General features: G+C 51.3%; 1 protein-coding gene and 1 non-coding gene across 2 annotated transcripts in view; both read right to left on the bottom strand.

Moving 5' to 3' along the window:
- The window catches only part of IARS1 (isoleucyl-tRNA synthetase 1), a 141,617-nt gene that overhangs the window by 99,126 nt on the left and 21,193 nt on the right, over positions 1-21,298 (bottom strand). Inside the window, exons 2-5 of the mRNA XM_040408466.1 lie at positions 15,564-15,690; positions 7,248-7,404; positions 7,009-7,128; positions 6,426-6,508 (exon numbers count right to left, since the gene is read on the bottom strand). Of these exons, the coding sequence (XP_040264400.1) occupies positions 6,426-6,508; positions 7,009-7,128; positions 7,248-7,404; positions 15,564-15,682 (479 nt within the window). The 5' untranslated portion in view covers positions 15,683-15,690. The remainder of the gene's footprint in view (positions 1-6,425; positions 6,509-7,008; positions 7,129-7,247; positions 7,405-15,563; positions 15,691-21,298) is intronic.
- LOC120979945 lies at positions 15,775-15,903 on the bottom strand. The gene has a single exon (XR_005774444.1). It is a non-coding gene; the product is annotated as a small nucleolar RNA SNORA84 (small nucleolar RNA).

Raw genomic sequence — 21,298 nt, 5'->3', positions numbered from 1 at the left:
CCTTTTTAATAACAGTGGTAGACTATGGGGTTATTCACACGCCGGTCTTAAGAAGAATCGTAGATTATGGGGTTATTCACACAGTAGACTATGGGGTTAAGTGAAAAGGGTGGAACTGAACAAAGTACCTGGAATGGGGCACACAAGACATGGCTGTCAGCTCAGGAACTGTTCAGATAGAACTAACCGCCACAACAAAAAACATCTTCCAGGAAAGAAGAAAGATTTCTTGTAGGGGTTTAAGTCCAAGAAGGAGTCAGAGGAGAGGAGCTATTAGCTCAGAGTCCACAGCAGGAAGGGTGTCCCGTGGGAGGAGCCAACGCCAGCGTGTCCCGTGGGAGGAGCCAACGCCAGCGTGTCCCGTGGGAGGAGCCAACGCCAGCGTGTCCCGTGGGAGGAGCCAACGCCAGCGTGTCCCGTGGGAGGAGCCAACGCCAGCGTGTCCCGTGGGAGGAGCCAACGCCAGCGTGTCCCGTGGGAGGAGCCAACGCCAGCGTGTCCCGTGGGAGGAGCCAACGCCAGCGTGTCCCGTGGGAGGAGCCAACGCCAGCGTGTCCCGTGGGAGGAGCCAACGCCAGCGTGTCCCGTGGGAGGAGCCAACGCCAGCGTGTCCCGTGGGAGGAGCCAACGCCAGCGTGTCCCGTGGGAGGAGCCAACGCCAGCGTGTCCCGTGGGAGGAGCCAACGCCAGCGTGTCCCGTGGGAGGAGCCAACGCCAGCGTGTCCCGTGGGAGGAGCCAACGCCAGCGTGTCCCGTGGGAGGAGCCAACGCCAGCGTGTCCCGTGGGAGGAGCCAACGCCAGCGTGTCCCGTGGGAGGAGCCAACGCCAGCGTGTCCCGTGGGAGGAGCCAACGCCAGCGTGTCCCGTGGGAGGAGCCAACGCCAGCGTGTCCCGTGGGAGGAGCCAACGCCAGCGTGTCCCGTGGGAGGAGCCAACGCCAGCGTGTCCCGTGGGAGGAGCCAACGCCAGCGTGTCCCGTGGGAGGAGCCAACGCCAGCGTGTCCCGTGGGAGGAGCCAACGCCAGCGTGTCCCGTGGGAGGAGCCAACGCCAGCGTGTCCCGTGGGAGGAGCCAACGCCAGCGTGTCCCGTGGGAGGAGCCAACGCCAGCGTGTCCCGTGGGAGGAGCCAACGCCAGCGTGTCCCGTGGGAGGAGCCAACGCCAGCGTGTCCCGTGGGAGGAGCCAACGCCAGCGTGTCCCGTGGGAGGAGCCAACGCCAGCGTGTCCCGTGGGAGGAGCCAACGCCAGCGTGTCCCGTGGGAGGAGCCAACGCCAGCGTGTCCCGTGGGAGGAGCCAACGCCAGCGTGTCCCGTGGGAGGAGCCAACGCCAGCGTGTCCCGTGGGAGGAGCCAACGCCAGCGTGTCCCGTGGGAGGAGCCAACGCCAGCGTGTCCCGTGGGAGGAGCCAGCGTGTCCCGTGGGAGGAGCCAACGCCAGCGTGTCCCGTGGGAGGAGCCAGCGTGTCCCGTGGGAGGAGCCAGCGCCAGCGTGTCCCGTGGGAGGAGCCAGCGTGTCCCGTGGGAGGAGCCAGCGTGTCCCGTGGGAGGAGCCAGCGTGTCCCGTGGGAGGAGCCAGCGTGTCCCGTGGGAGGAGCCAGCGTGTCCCGTGGGAGGAGCCAGCGTGTCCCGTGGGAGGAGCCAGCGTGTCCCGTGGGAGGAGCCAGCGTGTCCCGTGGGAGGAGCCAGCGTGTCCCGTGGGAGGAGCCAGCGTGTCCCGTGGGAGGAGCCAGCGTGTCCCGTGGGAGGAGCCAGCGTGTCCCGTGGGAGGAGCCAGCGTGTCCCGTGGGAGGAGCCAGCGTGTCCCGTGGGAGGAGCCAGCGTGTCCCGTGGGAGGAGCCAGCGTGTCCCGTGGGAGGAGCCAGCGTGTCCCGTGGGAGGAGCCAGCGTGTCCCGTGGGAGGAGCCAGCGTGTCCCGTGGGAGGAGCCAGCGTGTCCCGTGGGAGGAGCCAGCGTGTCCCGTGGGAGGAGCCAGCGTGTCCCGTGGGAGGAGCCAGCGTGTCCCGTGGGAGGAGCCAACGCCAGCGTGTCCCGTGGGAGGAGCCAACGCCAGCGTGTCCCGTGGGAGGAGCCAACGCCAGCGTGTCCCGTGGGAGGAGCGAACGCCAGCGTGTCCCGTGGGAGGAGCCAACGCCAGCGTGTCCCGTGGGAGGAGCCAACGCCAGCGTGTCCCGTGGGAGGAGCCAACGCCAGCGTGTCCCGTGGGAGGAGCCAACGCCAGCGTGTCCCGTGGGAGGAGCCAACGCCAGCGTGTCCCGTGGGAGGAGCCAACGCCAGCGTGTCCCGTGGGAGGAGCCAACGCCAGCGTGTCCCGTGGGAGGAGCCAACGCCAGCGTGTCCCGTGGGAGGAGCCAACGCCAGCGTGTCCCGTGGGAGGAGCCAACGCCAGCGTGTCCCGTGGGAGGAGCCAACGCCAGCGTGTCCCGTGGGAGGAGCCAACGCCAGCGTGTCCCGTGGGAGGAGCCAACGCCAGCGTGTCCCGTGGGAGGAGCCAACGCCAGCGTGTCCCGTGGGAGGAGCCAACGCCAGCGTGTCCCGTGGGAGGAGCCAACGCCAGCGTGTCCCGTGGGAGGAGCCAACGCCAGCGTGTCCCGTGGGAGGAGCCAACGCCAGCGTGTCCCGTGGGAGGAGCCAACGCCAGCGTGTCCCGTGGGAGGAGCCAACGCCAGCGTGTCCCGTGGGAGGAGCCAACGCCAGCGTGTCCCGTGGGAGGAGCCAACGCCAGCGTGTCCCGTGGGAGGAGCCAACGCCAGCGTGTCCCGTGGGAGGAGCCAACGCCAGCGTGTCCCGTGGGAGGAGCCAACGCCAGCGTGTCCCGTGGGAGGAGCCAACGCCAGCGTGTCCCGTGGGAGGAGCCAACGCCAGCGTGTCCCGTGGGAGGAGCCAACGCCAGCGTGTCCCGTGGGAGGAGCCAACGCCAGCGTGTCCCGTGGGAGGAGCCAACGCCAGCGTGTCCCGTGGGAGGAGCCAACGCCAGCGTGTCCCGTGGGAGGAGCCAACGCCAGCGTGTCCCGTGGGAGGAGCCAACGCCAGCGTGTCCCGTGGGAGGAGCCAACGCCAGCGTGTCCCGTGGGAGGAGCCAACGCCAGCGTGTCCCGTGGGAGGAGCCAACGCCAGCGTGTCCCGTGGGAGGAGCCAACGCCAGCGTGTCCCGTGGGAGGAGCCAATGCCAGCGTGTCCCGTGGGAGGAGCCATCGCTATCGTGTCCCGTGGGAGGTGCTATCGCTATTGTGTCCTGTGGGAGGTGCTATCGCTATTGTGTCCTGTGGGAGGAGCCATCGCTATTGTGTCCCGTGGGAGGTGCCATCGCTATCGTGTATTGAGTCCAGCTCCTTGTAGTAGTAGCCAACAAGACAACGGTGATGTGAATTTCTCTTGCTGGATAAGGCAGAGGCTGACACCTTACAGATCCGCTTATTAACATTCTCCAATCTACTTTATGTCAGCATTTAGATTTTTAAGGACATCCAAAGGTTTAGAATTTTAGAAGCTATTTTTCACATTTTCAAGATAATTTCTGAAATTAGTGACCATCATCGTCACCTTCCAAGTGCTATAACTTTTGTATTTTTCATCGATTGCTCGTTTTTTTGCAGAACAAGAAGTTGTTTTAAATGGCACCATTTTGGGCTACAGCCGCTTTCATTTTTGACATAAATAACCTGATAATTTGGTACGATTCCAGCGATGCGTATATCGGGGGCTGCTGAGCAGTTATAGATCATTGCACAGCATGTGAATGTGCGATCCATGTTTTTCATTTTTTTTGCGTTTTTAATCATTACGACTTTTGTACAATAAAACTCAATTTAAAAAAATAATAATAATAATAATCTTTGCATCACCCCATGTACCAGAACTTTTTTCTTTTTCTTCCTGTGGATTGTGTGAGGACTAGATTTTTGCCGATGACTATCATTTTGGGGTATATAACACTTTTTGGTCGCAGTGTAGGTCATTAGGGTTGTGGCAATTTGATTTTTGCCCAAAAAAATTTCCATTGAAAAGCTTTTTCAATGAAAAAAAAAAGGTGCATTTAATTGCAATTTTTTTAATTAACCAGTTAATAGACCCACAAGGGGACTATAATAAGCAAACTTTTGATCACCTCTAAAACACATCACACTATAATGCTATACTGATATCCACCAGCAGGAGGCACCTGAGGTTGCGCTCCCATACTGTGGGTGATAATGCCCATGGCATGCAAGTGGTTAAACAGACAGAATTGGCGGTTCTGCTGGTCCAGGTCATTAGAGCAGCACAGACCTGTGCAGCCATAAAAAGGCAGTGGCCCAATGTATGGCCCCTTAGTGATGGCAGTAAAAAAGGCACTTTGGTGGTTACTAAGGGCCAATTCAGTTCTGAAGCGGCCTTAAAGGGACACTGACAGGCCTTCTGAGCATAATCAGCTCTTTATATGCCCCCTAGGTCTTATAATAAGTTCCCAATTCATATAAGTATTATCCCTGTGCGCATTATAAAACGTTAAAAATAATCTTTAGAATCACCTCTCCTTTCTGCCCAAGGGGCGTTCTTTGTGGCGCATTTGTGCCCAGCCGCGTCCCAACTGCCGGATCCTTAGACACGCCCATCTCATTAGTATTCACTTGGCGCAATGTGATCCCGGCGAGTGAGGGTGCCGGGCGCATGCGCATGATCTCCGAATGTTGGGGACTGGAAAATACCGCCCAGCGAAGTGAATACTAATGAGATGGGCGTGTCTAAGGATCCGGCAGTTGGGACGCGGCTGGGCACAAATGCGGCACAAAGAACGCCCCTTGAACAGAAAGGAGAGGTGATTATAAAGATTATTTTTAACGTTTTATAAGGCACACAGGGATAATACTTATATGAATTGGGAACTTATTATAAGACCTAGGGGGCATATAAAGAGCTGATTATGCTCAGAAGGCCTGTCAGTGTCCCTTTAAGGCCGCTTTCAGACGGCCGTTGTGGGAAAATGTGCGGGTGCGTTACGGGAACACCCGCGATTTTTCCGTGCGAGTGCAAAACATTGTAATGCGTTTTGCACTCGCATGAGAAAAATCGCGCATGTTTGGTACCCAAACCCGAACTTCTTCACAGAAGTTCGGGCTTGGGATTGGTGTTCTGTAGATTGAATTATTTTCCCTTATAACATGGTTATTAGGGAAAATAATAGCATTCTGAATACAGACGGCATAGTAAAACAGCGCTGGAGGGGTTAAAAAAAATAAAAATAAAAATTTAACTCACCTTAGTCCACTTGATCGCGTAGCCGGCATCTCTTCTGTCTTCATCTGATCTCTGTGGAGCAACAGGACCTGTGGTAAAAGATCATGTGACGGACCATGTGATGACCGGAGTGACATCACCACAGGTTCTATTGCTGCACAGAGATCAGATGAAGACAGAAGAGATGCCGGCTTCGCGATCAAGTGGACTAAGGTGAGTTAATTTTTATTTTTTTAACCCCTCCAGCGCTGTTTTACTATGCATTCTGTATTCAGAATGCTATTATTTTCCCTTATAACCATGTTATAAGGGAAAATAATAATGATCGGGTCTCCATCCCGATCGTCTCCTAGCAACCGTGCGTGAAAATCTCACCGCATCAGCACTTGCTTGCAGATGCTTGCGATTTTCACGCAACCCCATTCACTTCTATGGGGCCTGCGTTGCGTCAAAACTAGAATATAGAGCATGCTGCGATTTTCACGCAACGCACAAGTGATGCGTGAAAATCACCGCTCATGTGAACAGCCCCATAGAAATGAATGGGTCGGTATTCAGAGCGGGTGCAATGCGTTCACCTCCCGCATCGCATCCGCGCGGAATACTCGCCCGTGTGAAAGGGGCCTAAGGGGCTTACTGAACAGAAACAACCCATAAATGAACACATTTTAGAAACTACTGAAATTATTCAAAGTTGATTTTAGAAACTTAGTTAACCCTTTCTGTGTTTCGCAGGTATCAAAGCAAAATTGAGGTGAAAATTGAAAATATACCGGTACATTTTTGTGCATATTTTCCATTGTAATCCATTTTTTCCTGTAACACAAGGGTTAACAGCAAAACAAAATGCAATACGGAATTTCCAATTCTGCTGTATGGGCACACCGCAGGGCTCAGAAGGGAAGGAGCGCCATATGGTTTTTGGAGGTTAGACTTTGCTAGAATGGTTTTCGGGTGCCTTTGAAGAGACCTTGAGGTAACCCCTACAGTGAAAACATCCAAAAAGTGACCCCATTTTGAAATTTTCAAGGGGTGCGGTGAACATTTTGACCACCCCATTGACATTTTAATAGAATGTAGAAACAATTAGCTGGGAAAATGGGGGCACACCCTCTAACCAGCCCAGCAGTGGGGCAGATAGGGCCACCACAAACCCCACCCCCCCCCCGTGAGCAGGACCTGGCAGGGCACAGAGCAGACGGCACCTACCACACACTCTCCATGAACCAGGGGTAAAGGGTCTTATAGTCGTTCTTGAAGTCGATCCATCGGCCCAGCCGGGTCACACTGACCTGGAGACAGGAAAAGGGACAGAATCAGCAGAAGCAGCTCCATCCCCCGGGGGCACAGCTGGCATAATGGGGGGAATTTACCAAACTCAAAATGTCACAAATTTCTGGGTAAAATATTGTGACAATTTGCTTTTTTGAAACCATTTTTCTGAACCCCGTAAACCCCATATGTCTGAGCGTGACCCCCAAACACCACAGTCCTGTACCATTTCACTGTACATCCCTCTATAGTGCCACCTGTACCCCCAAATGTCTGAGCGTGCCCCCCCATATCCCGCAGTCCTGTACCACTTGACTATACATTCCTCTATAGTTCCCTCTGTACGCCCAAATGTCTGAGCGTGCCCCCCATACCCTCTGACTTGTACCACTTCACTGTACATCCCTCTATAGTGCCACCCTGTACCCCCATATGTTTGAGCATGCCCCTCAAACATCACAATCCTGTACCACTTCACTCTACATCCCTCTATAAGGACCCCTATGCATGCCCCCCATACCTCCCAGTCGTGCGAGTATCTCATGACGATCCCGCGACACTGCTTGTTGTATTCAGCGATGCCCATCTTGGCGACGTCCTCCGGTCCTTTGATTCCCAGGGTCTTGTCAATCTCATATTCCTGCAGGAAACAAGTCAATTCACATACCGTTAAGCCCAAGGTCTGTTTCTGACGCGCCCCCCTACTGGGTTACCCCCGTTTCCTGTGACCAATCACATGGGAAAGGTGATGAAACTCACCACTGGTAAGCCATGACAGTCCCAGCCGAACCTTCTCTCCACATAATGGCCAGTCTGGTGAGCAAAGCGGGTCACAATGTCCTTAATGGTGCCGGCGAGAATGTGCCCGTAGTGCGGGAGGCCCGTTGCAAAGGGAGGTCCGTCATAGAAGGTGAACCTGAATGGGAGGCAGAGTGAGAGTATGGTGAACCAGGACCCGGCAGCACTCTCAATATCCCAGCACTACTCGCCCATCATCTAAGCAGCAATATGCCGTCCGTGAGAAGACAAGGTCGTGTTTACTTCCACAGAGGTTCCTGCGCCGCACATACGATGAGCAAATACCCAGATCACATGTGATACCGGGCAAAGTCCGTCCAGTGACATGAGAAATGCAGCCCCCCAGAACCTACCACACACACACTTATACTAATAGGGGAAGCGGATGAGGCACAGTGCGGTACTCGCTCCCTCCACTCTGAGGCGCTCTATATATAACCATATCTGACCCAGGGTGTATACTACCAGCTGCAGCCCATATACTAGAGGGGGAAGCAGATGAGGCGGAGTGCAGTACTCGCTCCCTCCACTCTGAGGCGCTCTATATATAACCATATCTGACCCAGGGTGTATACTACCAGCTGCAGCCCATATACTAGAGGGGGAAGCAGATGAGGCGGAGTGCAGTACTCGCTCCCTCCACTCTGGGGCGCTCTATATATAACCATATCTGACCCAGGGTGTATACTACCAGCTGCAGCCCATATACTAGTGGGGGAAGCAGATGAGGCGGAGTGCAGTACTCGCTCCCTCCACTCTGGGGCGCTCTATATATAACCATATCTGACCCAGGGTGTATACTACCAGCTGCAGCCCATATACTAGTGGGGGAAGCAGATGAGGCGGAGTGCAGTACTCGCTCCCTCCACTCTGAGGCGCTCTATATATAACCATATCTGACCCAGGGTGTATACTACCAGCTGCAGCCCATATACTAGTGGGGGAAGCAGATGAGGCGGAGTGCAGTACTCGCTCCCTCCACTCTGAGGCGCTCTATAAGCTGCAGCCCATATACTAGTGGGGGAAGCAGATGAGGCGGAGTGCAGTACTCGCTCCCTCCACTCTGAGGCGCTCTATATATAACCATATCTGACCCAGGGTGTATACCACCAGCGGCAGCCCATATACTAGTGGGGGAAGCAGATGAGGCGGAGTGCAGTACTCGCTCCCTCCACTCTGAGGCGCTCTATATATAACCATATCTGACCCAGGGTGTATACTACCAGCTGCAGCCCATATACTAGTGGGGAAAGCAGATGAGGCGGAGTGCAGTACTCGCTCCCTCCACTCTGAGGCGCTCTATATATAACCATATCTGACCCAGGGTGTATACTACCAGCTGCAGCCCATATACTAGAGGGGGAAGCAGATGAGGCGCAGTGCAGTACTCGCTCCCTCCACTCTGAGGCGCTCTATATATAACCATATCTGACCCAGGGTGTATACTACCAGCTGCAGCCCATATACTAGTGGGGGAAGCAGATGAGGCGGAGTGCAGTACTCGCTCCCTCCACTCTGAGGCGCTCTATAAGCTGCAGCCCATATACTAGTGGGGGAAGCAGATGAGGCGCAGTGCAGTACTCGCTCCCTCCACTCTGAGGCGCTCTATATATAACCATATCTGACCCAGGGTGTATACTACCAGCTGCAGCCCATATACTAGTGGGGGAAGCAGATGAGGCGCAGTGCAGTACTCGCTCCCTCCACTCTGAGGCGCTCTATATATAACCATATCTGACCCAGGGTGTATACTACCAGCTGCAGCCCATATACTAGTGGGGGAAGCAGATGAGGCGCAGTGCAGTACTCGCTCCCTCCACTCTGAGGCGCTCTATATATAACCATATCTGACCCAGGGTGTATACTACCAGCTGCAGCCCATATACTAGTGGGGGAAGCAGATGAGGCGCAGTGCAGTACTCGCTCCCTCCACTCTGAGGCGCTCTATAAGCTGCAGCCCATATACTAGTGGGGGAAGCAGATGAGGCGGAGTGCAGTACTCGCTCCCTCCACTCTGGGGCGCTCTATATATAACCATATCTGACCCAGGGTGTATACTACCAGCTGCAGCCCATATACTAGTGGGGGAAGCAGATGAGGCGCAGTGCAGTACTCGCTCCCTCCACTCTGAGGCGCTCTATATATAACCATATCTGACCCAGGGTGTATACTACCAGCTGCAGCCCATATACTAGTGGGGGAAGCAGATGAGGCGCAGTGCAGTACTCGCTCCCTCCACTCTGGGGCGCTCTATATATAACCATATCTGACCCAGGGTGTATACTACCAGCTGCAGCCCATATACTAGTGGGGGAAGCAGATGAGGCGGAGTGCAGTACTCGCTCCCTCCACTCTGAGGCGCTCTATAAGCTGCAGCCCATATACTAGTGGGGGAAGCAGATGAGGCGGAGTGCAGTACTCGCTCCCTCCACTCTGAGGCGCTCTATATATAACCATATCTGACCCAGGGTGTATACCACCAGCTGCAGCCCATATACTAGTGGGGGAAGCAGATGAGGCGGAGTGCAGTACTCGCTCCCTCCACTCTGAGGCGCTCTATATATAACCATATCTGACCCAGGGTGTATACTACCAGCTGCAGCCCATATACTAGAGGGGGAAGCAGATGAGGCGCAGTGCAGTACTCGCTCCCTCCACTCTGGGGCGCTCTATATATAACCATATCTGACCCAGGGTGTATACTACCAGCTGCAGCCCATATACTAGTGGGGGAAGCAGATGAGGCGCAGTGCAGTACTCGCTCCCTCCACTCTGAGGCGCTCTATATATAACCATATCTGACCCAGGGTGTATACTACCAGCTGCAGCCCATATACTAGTGGGGGAAGCAGATGAGGCGGAGTGCAGTACTCGCTCCCTCCACTCTGAGGCGCTCTATATATAACCATATCTGACCCAGGGTGTATACTACCAGCTGCAGCCCATATACTAGTGGGGAAAGCAGATGAGGCGCAGTGCAGTACTCGCTCCCTCCACTCTGAGGCGCTCTATATATAACCATATCTGACCCAGGGTGTATACCACCAGCTGCAGCCCATATACTAGTGGGGGAAGCAGATGAGGCGCAGTGCAGTACTCGCTCCCTCCACTCTGAGGCGCTCTATATATAACCATATCTGACCCAGGGTGTATACTACCAGCTGCAGCCCATATACTAGTGGGGGAAGCAGATGAGGCGGAGTGCAGTACTCGCTCCCTCCACTCTGAGGCGCTCTATATATAACCATATCTGACCCAGGGTGTATACTACCAGCTGCAGCCCATATACTAGTGGGGGAAGCAGATGAGGCGGAGTGCAGTACTCGCTCCCTCCACTCTGGGGCGCTCTATATATAACCATATCTGACCCAGGGTGTATACTACCAGCTGCAGCCCATATACTAGAGGGGGAAGCAGATGAGGCGCAGTGCAGTACTCGCTCCCTCCACTCTGGGGCGCTCTATATATAACCATATCTGACCCAGGGTGTATACTACCAGCTGCAGCCCATATACTAGTGGGGGAAGCAGATGAGGCGGAGTGCAGTACTCGCTCCCTCCACTCTGGGGCGCTCTATATATAACCATATCTGACCCAGGGTGTATACTAACAGCTGCAGCCCATATACTAGTGGGGGAAGCAGATGAGGCGGAGTGCAGTACTCGCTCCCTCCACTCTGAGGCGCTCTATATATAACCATATCTGACCCAGGGTGTATACTACCAGCTGCAGCCCATATACTAGTGGGGGAAGCAGATGAGGCGGAGTGCAGTACTCGCTCCCTCCACTCTGAGGCGCTCTATATATAACCATATCTAACCCAGGGTGTATACTACCAGCTGCAGCCCATATACTAGTGGGGGAAGCAGATGAGGCGCAGTGCAGTACTCGCTCCCTCCACTCTGAGGCGCTCTATATATAACCATATCTGACCCAGGGTGTATACTACCAGCTGCAGCCCATATACTAGTGGGGAAAGCAGATGAGGCGCAGTGCAGTACTCGCTCCCTCCACTCTGAGGCGCTCTATATATAACCATATCTGACCCAGGGTGTATACTACCAGCTGCAGCCCATATACTAGTGGGGGAAGCAGATGAGGCGGAGTGCAGTACTCGCTCCCTCCACTCTGGGGCGCTCTATATATAACCATATCTGACCCAGGGTGTATACTACCAGCTGCAGCCCATATACTAGTGGGGGAAGCAGATGAGGCGGAGTGCAGTACTCGCTCCCTCCACTCTGAGGCGCTCTATATATAACCATATCTGACCCAGGGTGTATACTACCAGCTGCAGCCCATATACTAGTGGGGGAAGCAGATGAGGCGGAGTGCAGTACTCGCTCCCTCCACTCTGAGGCGCTCTATATATAACCATATCTGACCCAGGGTGTATACTACCAGCTGCAGCCCATATACTAGTGGGGGAAGCAGATGAGGCGGAGTGCAGTACTCGCTCCCTCCACTCTGAGGCGCTCTATATATAACCATATCTGACCCAGGGTGTATACTAACAGCTGCAGCCCATATACTAGTGGGGGAAGCAGATGAGGCGCAGTGCAGTACTCGCTCCCTCCACTCTGGGGCGCTCTATATATAACCATATCTGACCCAGGGTGTATACTACCAGCTGCAGCCCATATACTAGTGGGGGAAGCAGATGAGGCGGAGTGCAGTACTCGCTCCCTCCACTCTGGGGCGCTCTATATATAACCATATCTGACCCAGGGTGTATACTACCAGCTGCAGCCCATATACTAGTGGGGGAAGCAGATGAGGCGGAGTGCAGTACTCGCTCCCTCCACTCTGGGGTGCTCTATGTATAACCATATCTGACCCAGGGTGTATACTACCAGCTGCAGCCCATATACTAGTGGGGGAAGCAGATGAGGCGGAGTGCAGTACTCGCTCCCTCCACTCTGGGGTGCTCTATGTATAACCATATCTGACCCAGGGTGTATACTACCAGCTGCAGCCCATATACTAGTGGGGGAAGCAGATGAGGCACAGTGCAGTACTCGCTCCCTCCACTCTGAGGCGCTCTATAAGCTGCAGCCCATATACTAGTGGGGAAAGCAGATGAGGCGGAGTGCAGTACTCGCTCCCTCCACTCTGGGGCGCTCTATGTATAACCATGATCCGAAAACATCAGCATATGATCGGTGTGGGTCCGACACCCAGGACCCGCACCGATCAGCTGCTTGAGAAGGCAGAGGTGTTCCAGCAGCGCCGTGGCCTTCTCACTGTTTACCGCAGGCCCAGTGACGTCACGACTAGTATCACTGGCCTGGGCGGGGCTAAGCTGTATTCACTTGAATGGCCGCGCCCAGGCTAGTTGATAGTAGTCGTGACGTCACTGGGCCTGCGGTAAACAGTGAGAAGGCCGCAGAGCGCCGCTGCCTTCTCAAACAGCTTATCGGCGGGGGTCTAGGGTGTCGGACCCACGCCGATCAGATGTTGATGATCTATTCAGAGGATAGATCATCAGTTTAAACAAAGTGCAGAACCCCTTTAAATCATTGGTGGTGCAGTGCAACCCTACCATTATTAAATCATTGGTGGCAAGGGCCACAGGGTCCCCTCCCCCCTCTTTATTTGAGGTGCAGTGGCAGTTGTGATCGTAGCCCCAGCAGCGTAATTGCGGTGCTCCGATTGGTTACCATGGCAGCCAGGACACTACTGAAGACCTGGCTGCCATGGTAACCTCACTACTGCTGTGTGTACTATGCACAGGGAGAGTGTAAAGTCCTATTCACCCTGATAGAGCTCTGTCAGACTCTACTGAAGCCCTGGCTGCCATGGTAACCTCCCTGCTGCTGTGTGCACTATGCACAGGACAGCAGGGAGAGTGTGAGGTCCTATTCACCCTGATAGAGCTCTGTCAGACTCTACTGAAGCCCTGGCTGCCACGGTAACATCCCTGCTGCTGTGTGTACAGAGCTCAGGGCAGCAGGGAGAGTGTGAGGTCCTATTCACCCTGATAGATCTCTATCAGACACTACTGAAGCCCTGGCTGCCATGGTAATCTCCCTGCTGCTGTGTGTACTATGCACAGGGCAGCAGGAAGAGTGTGAAGTCCTATTCACCCTGATAGAGCTCTATCAGACACTACTGAAGCCCTGGCTGCCATGGTAACCTCCCTGCTGCTGTGTGTACTTTGCCCAGGACAGCAGGGAGAGTGTGAGGTCCTATTCACCCTGATAGAGCTCTATCAGACTCTACTGAAGCCCTGGCCGCCATGGTCAGCTCCCTGCTGCTGTGTGTACTATGCACAGGACAGCAGGGAGAGTGTGAGGTTCTATTCACCCTGATAGAGCTCTATCAGACACTACTGAAGCCCTGGCTGCCATGGTAACATCCATCATGCTGTGTGCACTATGCACAGGACAGCAGGGAGAGTGTGAGGTCCTATTCACCCTAATAGAGCTCTATCAGACACTACTGAAGCCCTGGCTGCCATGGTAACATCCCTGCTGCTGTGTGCACTATGCACAGGAAAGCAGGGAGAGTGTGAGGTCCTATTCACCCTAATAGAGCTCTGTCAGACACTACTGAAGCCCTGGCTGCCATAGTAACATCCCTGCTGCTGTGTGTACTATGCACAGGACAGCAAAGAGAGTGTGAGGTCCTATTCACCCTGATAGATCTCTATCAGACACTACTGAAGCCCTGGCTGCCATGGTAACATCCCTGCTACTGTGTGCACTATGCACAGGGAGAGTGTGAGGTCCTGGTCACCATCATAGAGCTCTATCAGACACTACTGAAGCCCTGGCTGCCATGGTAATCTCCCTGCTGCTGTGTGTACTATGCACAGGGAGAGTGTGAGGTTCTATTCACCCTGATAGAGCTCTATCAGACTCTACTGAAGCCCTGGCTGCCATGGTAACCTCCCTGCTGCTGTGTGTACTATGCACAGGACAGCAGGGAGAGTGTGAGGTCCTATTCACCCTGATAGAGCTCTGTCAGACTCTACTGAAGCCCTGGCTGCCATGGTAATCTCCCTGCTGCTGTGTGTACTATGCCCAGGGCAGCTAGGAGTGTGAGGTCCTATTCACCCTGATAGAGCTCTATCAGACTCTACTGAAGCCCTGGCTGCCATGGTAACCTCCCTGCTGCTGTGTGTACTATGCCCAGGGCAGCTAGGAGAGTGTGAGGTCCTAATCACCCTGGTAGAGCTCTATCAGACTCTACTGAAGCCCTGGCTGCCATGGTAACATCCCTGCTGCTGTGTGCACTATGCACAGGACAGCAGGGAGAGTGTGAGGTCATATTCACCCTGATAGAGCTCTATCAGACTCTACTGAAGCCCTGGCTGCCATGGTAACCTCCCTGCTGCTGTGTGTACTATGCACAGGACAGCAGGGAGAGTGTGAAGTCCTATTCACCCTGATAGAGCTCTATCAGACTCTACTGAAGCCCTGGCTGCCATGGTAACCTCCCTGCTGCTGTGTGTACTATGCCCAGGGCAGCTAGGAGAGTGTGAGGTCCTAATCACCCTGGTAGAGCTCTATCAAACTCTACTGAAGCCCTGGCTGCCATGGTAACATCCCTGCTGCTGTGTGCACTATGCACAGGACAGCAGGGAGAGTGTGAGGTCCTATTCACCCTGATAGAGCTCTATTAGACTCTACTGAAGCCCTGGCTGCCATGGTAACCTCCCTGCTGCTGTGTGTACTATGCCCAGGGCAGCTAGGAGAGTGTGAGGTCCTAATCACCCTGGTAGAGCTCTGTCAGGGTGCATAGGACAAGGGATGAAAGATCCCAGGCTCTAGCCCCTAAGGGCGGAAATAGTTAGTAAATAAAAAGAAAAAAAAAGTATAAATCACCCCCTTTCCCAATTTTACATATAAAATATATAAATAAATAGATAAACATCGCCACACCCGAAAAGTCCAAACTATTAAAATATTTAAAAATATTTCCTATCGGGTGAACGCCGAAACAGGGAAAAAAAACCTGCACGATTAGCCATTTTTTTGTCACCTTGTCCCCCCACAAAATAGGATAGGACTGTTCTATGGGCCGGACGCTCCATAAAATACATGATGCACGCAGCTTTTTTGGTATTTTTTATCACAATACTTTTTTATGGTATTGAAATCGAATAAAAATGTTGGTATGGTGACAACCCTAGTGGATGCAGCAGTCTAATCTGCCCTAGGAGACCCAGGACATGAGATAGTGTGGATAAACAGGCCACCTACCAACAGTGTACCTACCCCAGGCCAGAAGGGAGAACCATCACCTGAAGTTGGAGGGACATTGAATTCTCACCTGGGCTTATTCTTCGATTGTTTGAGACATTCCTGAAAACAGTCCAAAGCCTCCCAGAGCTGCAGGATCTTCTCCTCCTCTGCTGGAAAGTTGATGGTCTCTGGGACCTGCTCAGCCATGATGGACACTGCACGGAAGGAGGGAGGTAGAGGGTCTGGTGTTAAACACAAGGCTGGGGAATAAAGTCATCCCTGGGTGACTGCCGGGGAGGAGCTGTCACTGCAACCGGGCTATGAGGACTAACGAGATGTTAGCCGCCATGCATAAATCACAGTGTTAATATCGGCCCCTTACATAACTGCAGCACTGCACGGGGCGCAGGCTCCAGTAACCACAGGGCCCACCTAGGGCTAATGGGCAGTCTAAAGACAGGCCTATAAGTGGCAGTGACGTCACCCAACTTACTGCTAGGCAGAAGCCTCCACCTACCATGGACAGGCCGGAACAGGACCTCAAGAAAAGTCCCGTCCCCTGCGCCAGTCAGCGAGAAAAGCTCCGAGGCTCCACTCATTCATGGTGACAGATCAGGTCTGAACACGGACAAACCCTTCAACTTTCAGGGGGTAACGCGAAATACGGAAATTTGATAGAGTTCAAGAGATATAAATACATATAAAAGACAGTACAGGAGATGTGGGCCGTGTACATTATATATAAGGACAGTACAGGAGATCTAGGCCATGTACATTATATATAAGGACAGTACAGGAGATCTAGGCCGTGTACATTATATATATGGACAGTACAGGAGATGTAGGCCGTGTACATTATATATAAAGGACAGTACAGGAGATGTAGGCCGTGTACATTATATATATGGACAGTACAGGAGATGTAGGCCGTGTACATTATATATAAGGACAGTACAGGAGATGTAGGCCGTGTACATTATATATAAGGACAGTACAGGAGATGTAGGCCGTGTACATTATATATAAGGACAGTACAGGAGATGTAGGCCGTGTACATTATATATAAGGACAGTACAGGAGATGTAGGCCGTGTACATTATATATAAGGACAGTACAGGAGATGTAGGCCGTGTACATTATATATAAGGACAGTACAGGAGATGTAGGCCGTGTACATTATATATAAGGACAGTACAGGAGATGTAGGCCGTGTACATTATATATAAGGACAGTACAGGAGATGTAGGCCGTGTACATTATATATAAGGACAGTACAGGAGATGTAGGCCGTGTACATTATATATAAGGACAGTACAGGAGATGTAGGCCGTGTACATTATATATAAGGACAGTACAGGAGATGTAGGCCGTGTACATTATATATAAGGACAGTACAGGAGATGTAGGCCGTGTACATTATATATAAGGACAGTACAGGAGATGTAGGCCGTGTACATTATATATAAGGACAGTACAGGAGATGTAGGCCGTGTACATTATATATAAGGACAGTACAGGAGATGTAGGCCGTGTACATTATATATAAGGACAGTACAGGAGATGTAGGCCGTGTACATTATATATAAGGACAGTACAGGAGATGTAGGCCGTGTACATTATATATAAGGACAGTACAGGAGATGTAGGCCGTGTACATTATATATAAGGACAGTACAGGAGATCTAGGCCGTGTACATTATATATAAGGACAGTACAGGAGATGTAGGCCGTGTACATTATATATAAGGACAGTACAGGAGATGTAGGCCGTGTACATTATATATAAGGACAGTACAGGAGATGTAGGCCGTGTACATTATATATATATGGACAGTACAGGAGATGTAGGCCGTGTACATTATATATATATGGACAGTACAGGAGATGTAGGCCGTGTACATTATATATAAGGACAGTACAGGAGATGTAGGCCGTGTACATTATATATATGGACAGTACAGGAGATGTAGGCCGTGTACATTATATATGGACAGTACAGGAGATGTAGGCCGTGTACATTATATATAAGGACAGTACAGGAGATGTAGGCCGTGTACATTATATATATGGACAGTACAGGAGATCTAGGCCGTGTACATTATATATAAGGACAGTACAGGAGATGTAGGCCGTGTACATATATATATATATGGACAGTACAGGAGATGTAGGCCGTGTACATTATATATAAGGACAGTGCAGGAGATGTAGGCCGTGTACATTATATATATATGGACAGTACAGGAGATGTAGGCCGTGTACATTATATATATATGGACAGTACAGGAGATGTTGGCCGTGTACATTATATATAAGGACAGTACAGGAGATGTAGGCCGTGTACATTATATATATATACACAGTACAGGAGATGTAGGCCGTGTACATTATATATATGGACAGTACAGGAGATGTAGGCCGTGTACATTATATATATGGACAGTACAGGAGATGTAGGCCGTGTACATTATATATATATGGACAGTACAGGAGATGTAGGCCGTGTACATTATATATAAGGACAGTACAGGAGATGTAGGCCGAGTACATTATATATATGGACAGTACAGGAGATGTAGGCCGTGTACATTATATATATATACACAGTACAGGAGATGTAGGCCGTGTACATTATATATATATATATACACAGTACAGGAGATGTAGGCCGTGTACATTATATATATATGGACAGTACAGGAGATGTAGGCCGTGTACATTATATATATGGACAGTACAGGAGATGTAGGCCGTGTACATTATATATATGGACAGTACAGGAGATGTAGGCCGTGTACATTATATATATATGGACAGTACAGGAGATGTAGGCCGTGTACATTATATATAAGGACAGTACAGGAGATGTAGGCCGAGTACATTATATATATGGACAGTACAGGAGATGTAGGCCGTGTACATTATACACTGCTCAAAAAAATAAAGTGAACACAAAAATAACACATCCTAGATCTGAGTTAATTAAATATTCTTCTGAAATACTTTGTTCTTTACATAGTTGAATGTGCTGACAACAAAATCACACAAAAAAAAAAAATGGAAATCAAATTTTTTAACCCATGGAGGTCTGGATTTGGAGTCACCCTCAAAATTAAAGTGGAAAAACACACTACAGGCTGATCAAACTTTGATGTAATGTCCTTAAAACAAGTCAAAATGAGGCTCAGTAGTGTGTGTGGCCTCCACGTGCCTGTATGACCTCCCTACAACGCCTGTGCATGCTCCTGATGAGGTGGCGGACGGTCTCCTGAGGGATCTCCTCCCAGACCTGGACTAAAGCATCTGCCAACTCCTGGACAGTCTGTGGTGCAACGAGACATTGGTGGATAGAGCGAGACGTGATGTCCCAGATGTGCTCAATTGGATTCAGGTCTGGGGAACGGGCGGGCCAGTCCATAGCATCAATGCCTTCGTCTTGCAGGAACTGCTGACACACTCCAGCCACATGAGGTCTAGCATTGTCTTGCATTAGGAGGAACCCAGGGCCAACCGCACCAGCATATGGTCTCACAAGGGGTCTGAGGATCTCATCTCGGTACCTAATGGCAGTCAGGCTACCTCTGGCGAGCACATGGAGGGCTGTGCGGCCCTCCAAAGAAATGCCACCCCACACCATTACTGACCCAATGCCAAACCGGTCATGCTGGAGGATGTTGCAGGCAGCAGAACGTTCTCCACGGCGTCTCCAGACTCTGTCACGTCTGTCACATGTGCTCAGTGTGAACCTGCTTTCATCTGTGAAGAGCACAGGGCGCCAGTGGCAAATTTGCCAATCTTGGTGTTTTCTGGCAAATGCCAAACGTCCTGCACAGTGTTGGGCTGTAAGCACAACCCCCACCTGTGGACGTCGGGCCCTCAAATCACCCTCATGGAGTCTGTTTGTGACCGTTTGAGCAGACACATGCACATTTGTGGCCTGCTGGAGGTCATTTTGCAGGGCTCTGGCAGTGCTCCTCCTGTTCCTCCTTGCACAAAGGCGGAGGTAGCGGTCCTGCTGCTGGGTTGTTGCCCTCCTACGGCCTCCTCAACGTCTCCTGATGTACTGGCCTGTCTCCTGGTAGCGCCTCCATGCTCTGGACACTACGCTGACAGACACAGCAAACCTTCTTGCCACAGCTCGCATTGATGTGCCATCCTGGATAAGCTGCACTACCTGAGCCACTTGTGTGGGTTGTAGACTCCGTCTCATGCTACCACTAGAGTGAAAGCACCGGCAGCATTCAAAAGTGACCAAAACATCAGCCAGGAAGCATAGGAACTGAGAAGTGGTCAGGTCACCACATGCAGAACCACTCCTTTATTGGGGGTGTCTTGCTAATTGCCTCTAATTTCCACCTGTTGTCTATCCCATTTGCACAACAGCATGTGAAATTGATTGTCACTCAGTGTTGCTGCCTAAGTGGACAGTTTGATTTCACAGAAGTGGGATTGACTTGGAGTTACATTGTGTTGTTTAAGTGTTCCCTTTATTTTTTTGAGCAGTGTATATAAGGACAGTACAGGAGATGTAGGCCGTGTACATTATATATATGGACAGTACAGGAGATGTAGGCCGTGTACATTATATATAAGGACAGTACAGGAGATGTAGGCCGTGTACATATATATATATATATATATATATATATGGACAGTACAGGAGATGTAGGCCGTGTACATTATATATATGGACAGTACAGGAGATGTAGGCCGTGTACATTATATATAAGGACAGTACAGGAGATGTAGGCCGTGTACATTATATATAAGGACAGTACAGGAGATGTAGGCCGTGTACATTATATATAAGGACAGTACAGGAGATGTAGGCCGTGTACATTATATATAAGGACAGTACAGGAGATGTAGGCCGTGTACATTATATATAAGGACAGTACAGGAGATGTAGGCCGTGTACATTATATATAAGGACAGTACAGGAGATGTAGGCCGTGTACATATATATATATGGACAGTACAGGAGATGTAGGCCGTGTACATATATATAAGGACAGTACAGGAGATGTAGGCCGAGTACATTATATATATGGACAGTACAGGAGATGTAGGCCGTGTACATTATATATAAGGACAGTACAGGAGATGTAGGCCGTGTACATTATATATATGGACAGTACAGGAGATGTAGGCCGTGTACATTATATATAAGGACAGTACAGGAGATGTAGGCCGTGTACATTATATATAAGGACAGTACAGGAGATGTAGGCCGTGTACATTATATATATATGGACAGTACAGGAGATGTAGGCCGTGTACATTATATATAAGGACAGTACAGGAGATGTAGGCCGTGTACATTATATATAAGGACAGTACAGGAGATGTAGGCCGTGTACATTATATATAAGGACAGTACAGGAGATGTAGGCCGAGTACATTATATATATGGACAGTACAGGAGATGTAGGCCGTGTACATTATATATATGGACAGTACAGGAGATGTAGGCCGTGTACATTATATATATGGACAGTACAGGAGATGTAGGCCGTGTACATTATATATATATGGACAGTACAGGAGATGAAGGCCGTGTACATTATATATAAGGACAGTACAGGAGATGTAGGCCGTGTACATTATATATATGGACAGTACAGGAGATGTAGGCCGTGTACATTATATATAAGGACAGTACAGGAGATGTAGGCCGTGTACATTATATATATAAGGACAGTACAGGAGATGTAGGCCGTGTACATATATATATGGACAGTACAGGAGATGAAGGCCGTGTACATTATATATATGGACAGTGCAGGAGATGTAGGCCGTGTACATTATATATATGGACAGTGC

This window comes from Bufo bufo, chromosome 9 (genome assembly GCF_905171765.1).
Source record: "Bufo bufo chromosome 9, aBufBuf1.1, whole genome shotgun sequence".
Taxonomy (NCBI): domain Eukaryota; kingdom Metazoa; phylum Chordata; class Amphibia; order Anura; family Bufonidae; genus Bufo; species Bufo bufo.
The sequence above is the reverse complement of the archived record's forward strand: the minus strand, read 5'-3'. Positions and strand labels throughout refer to the sequence as shown.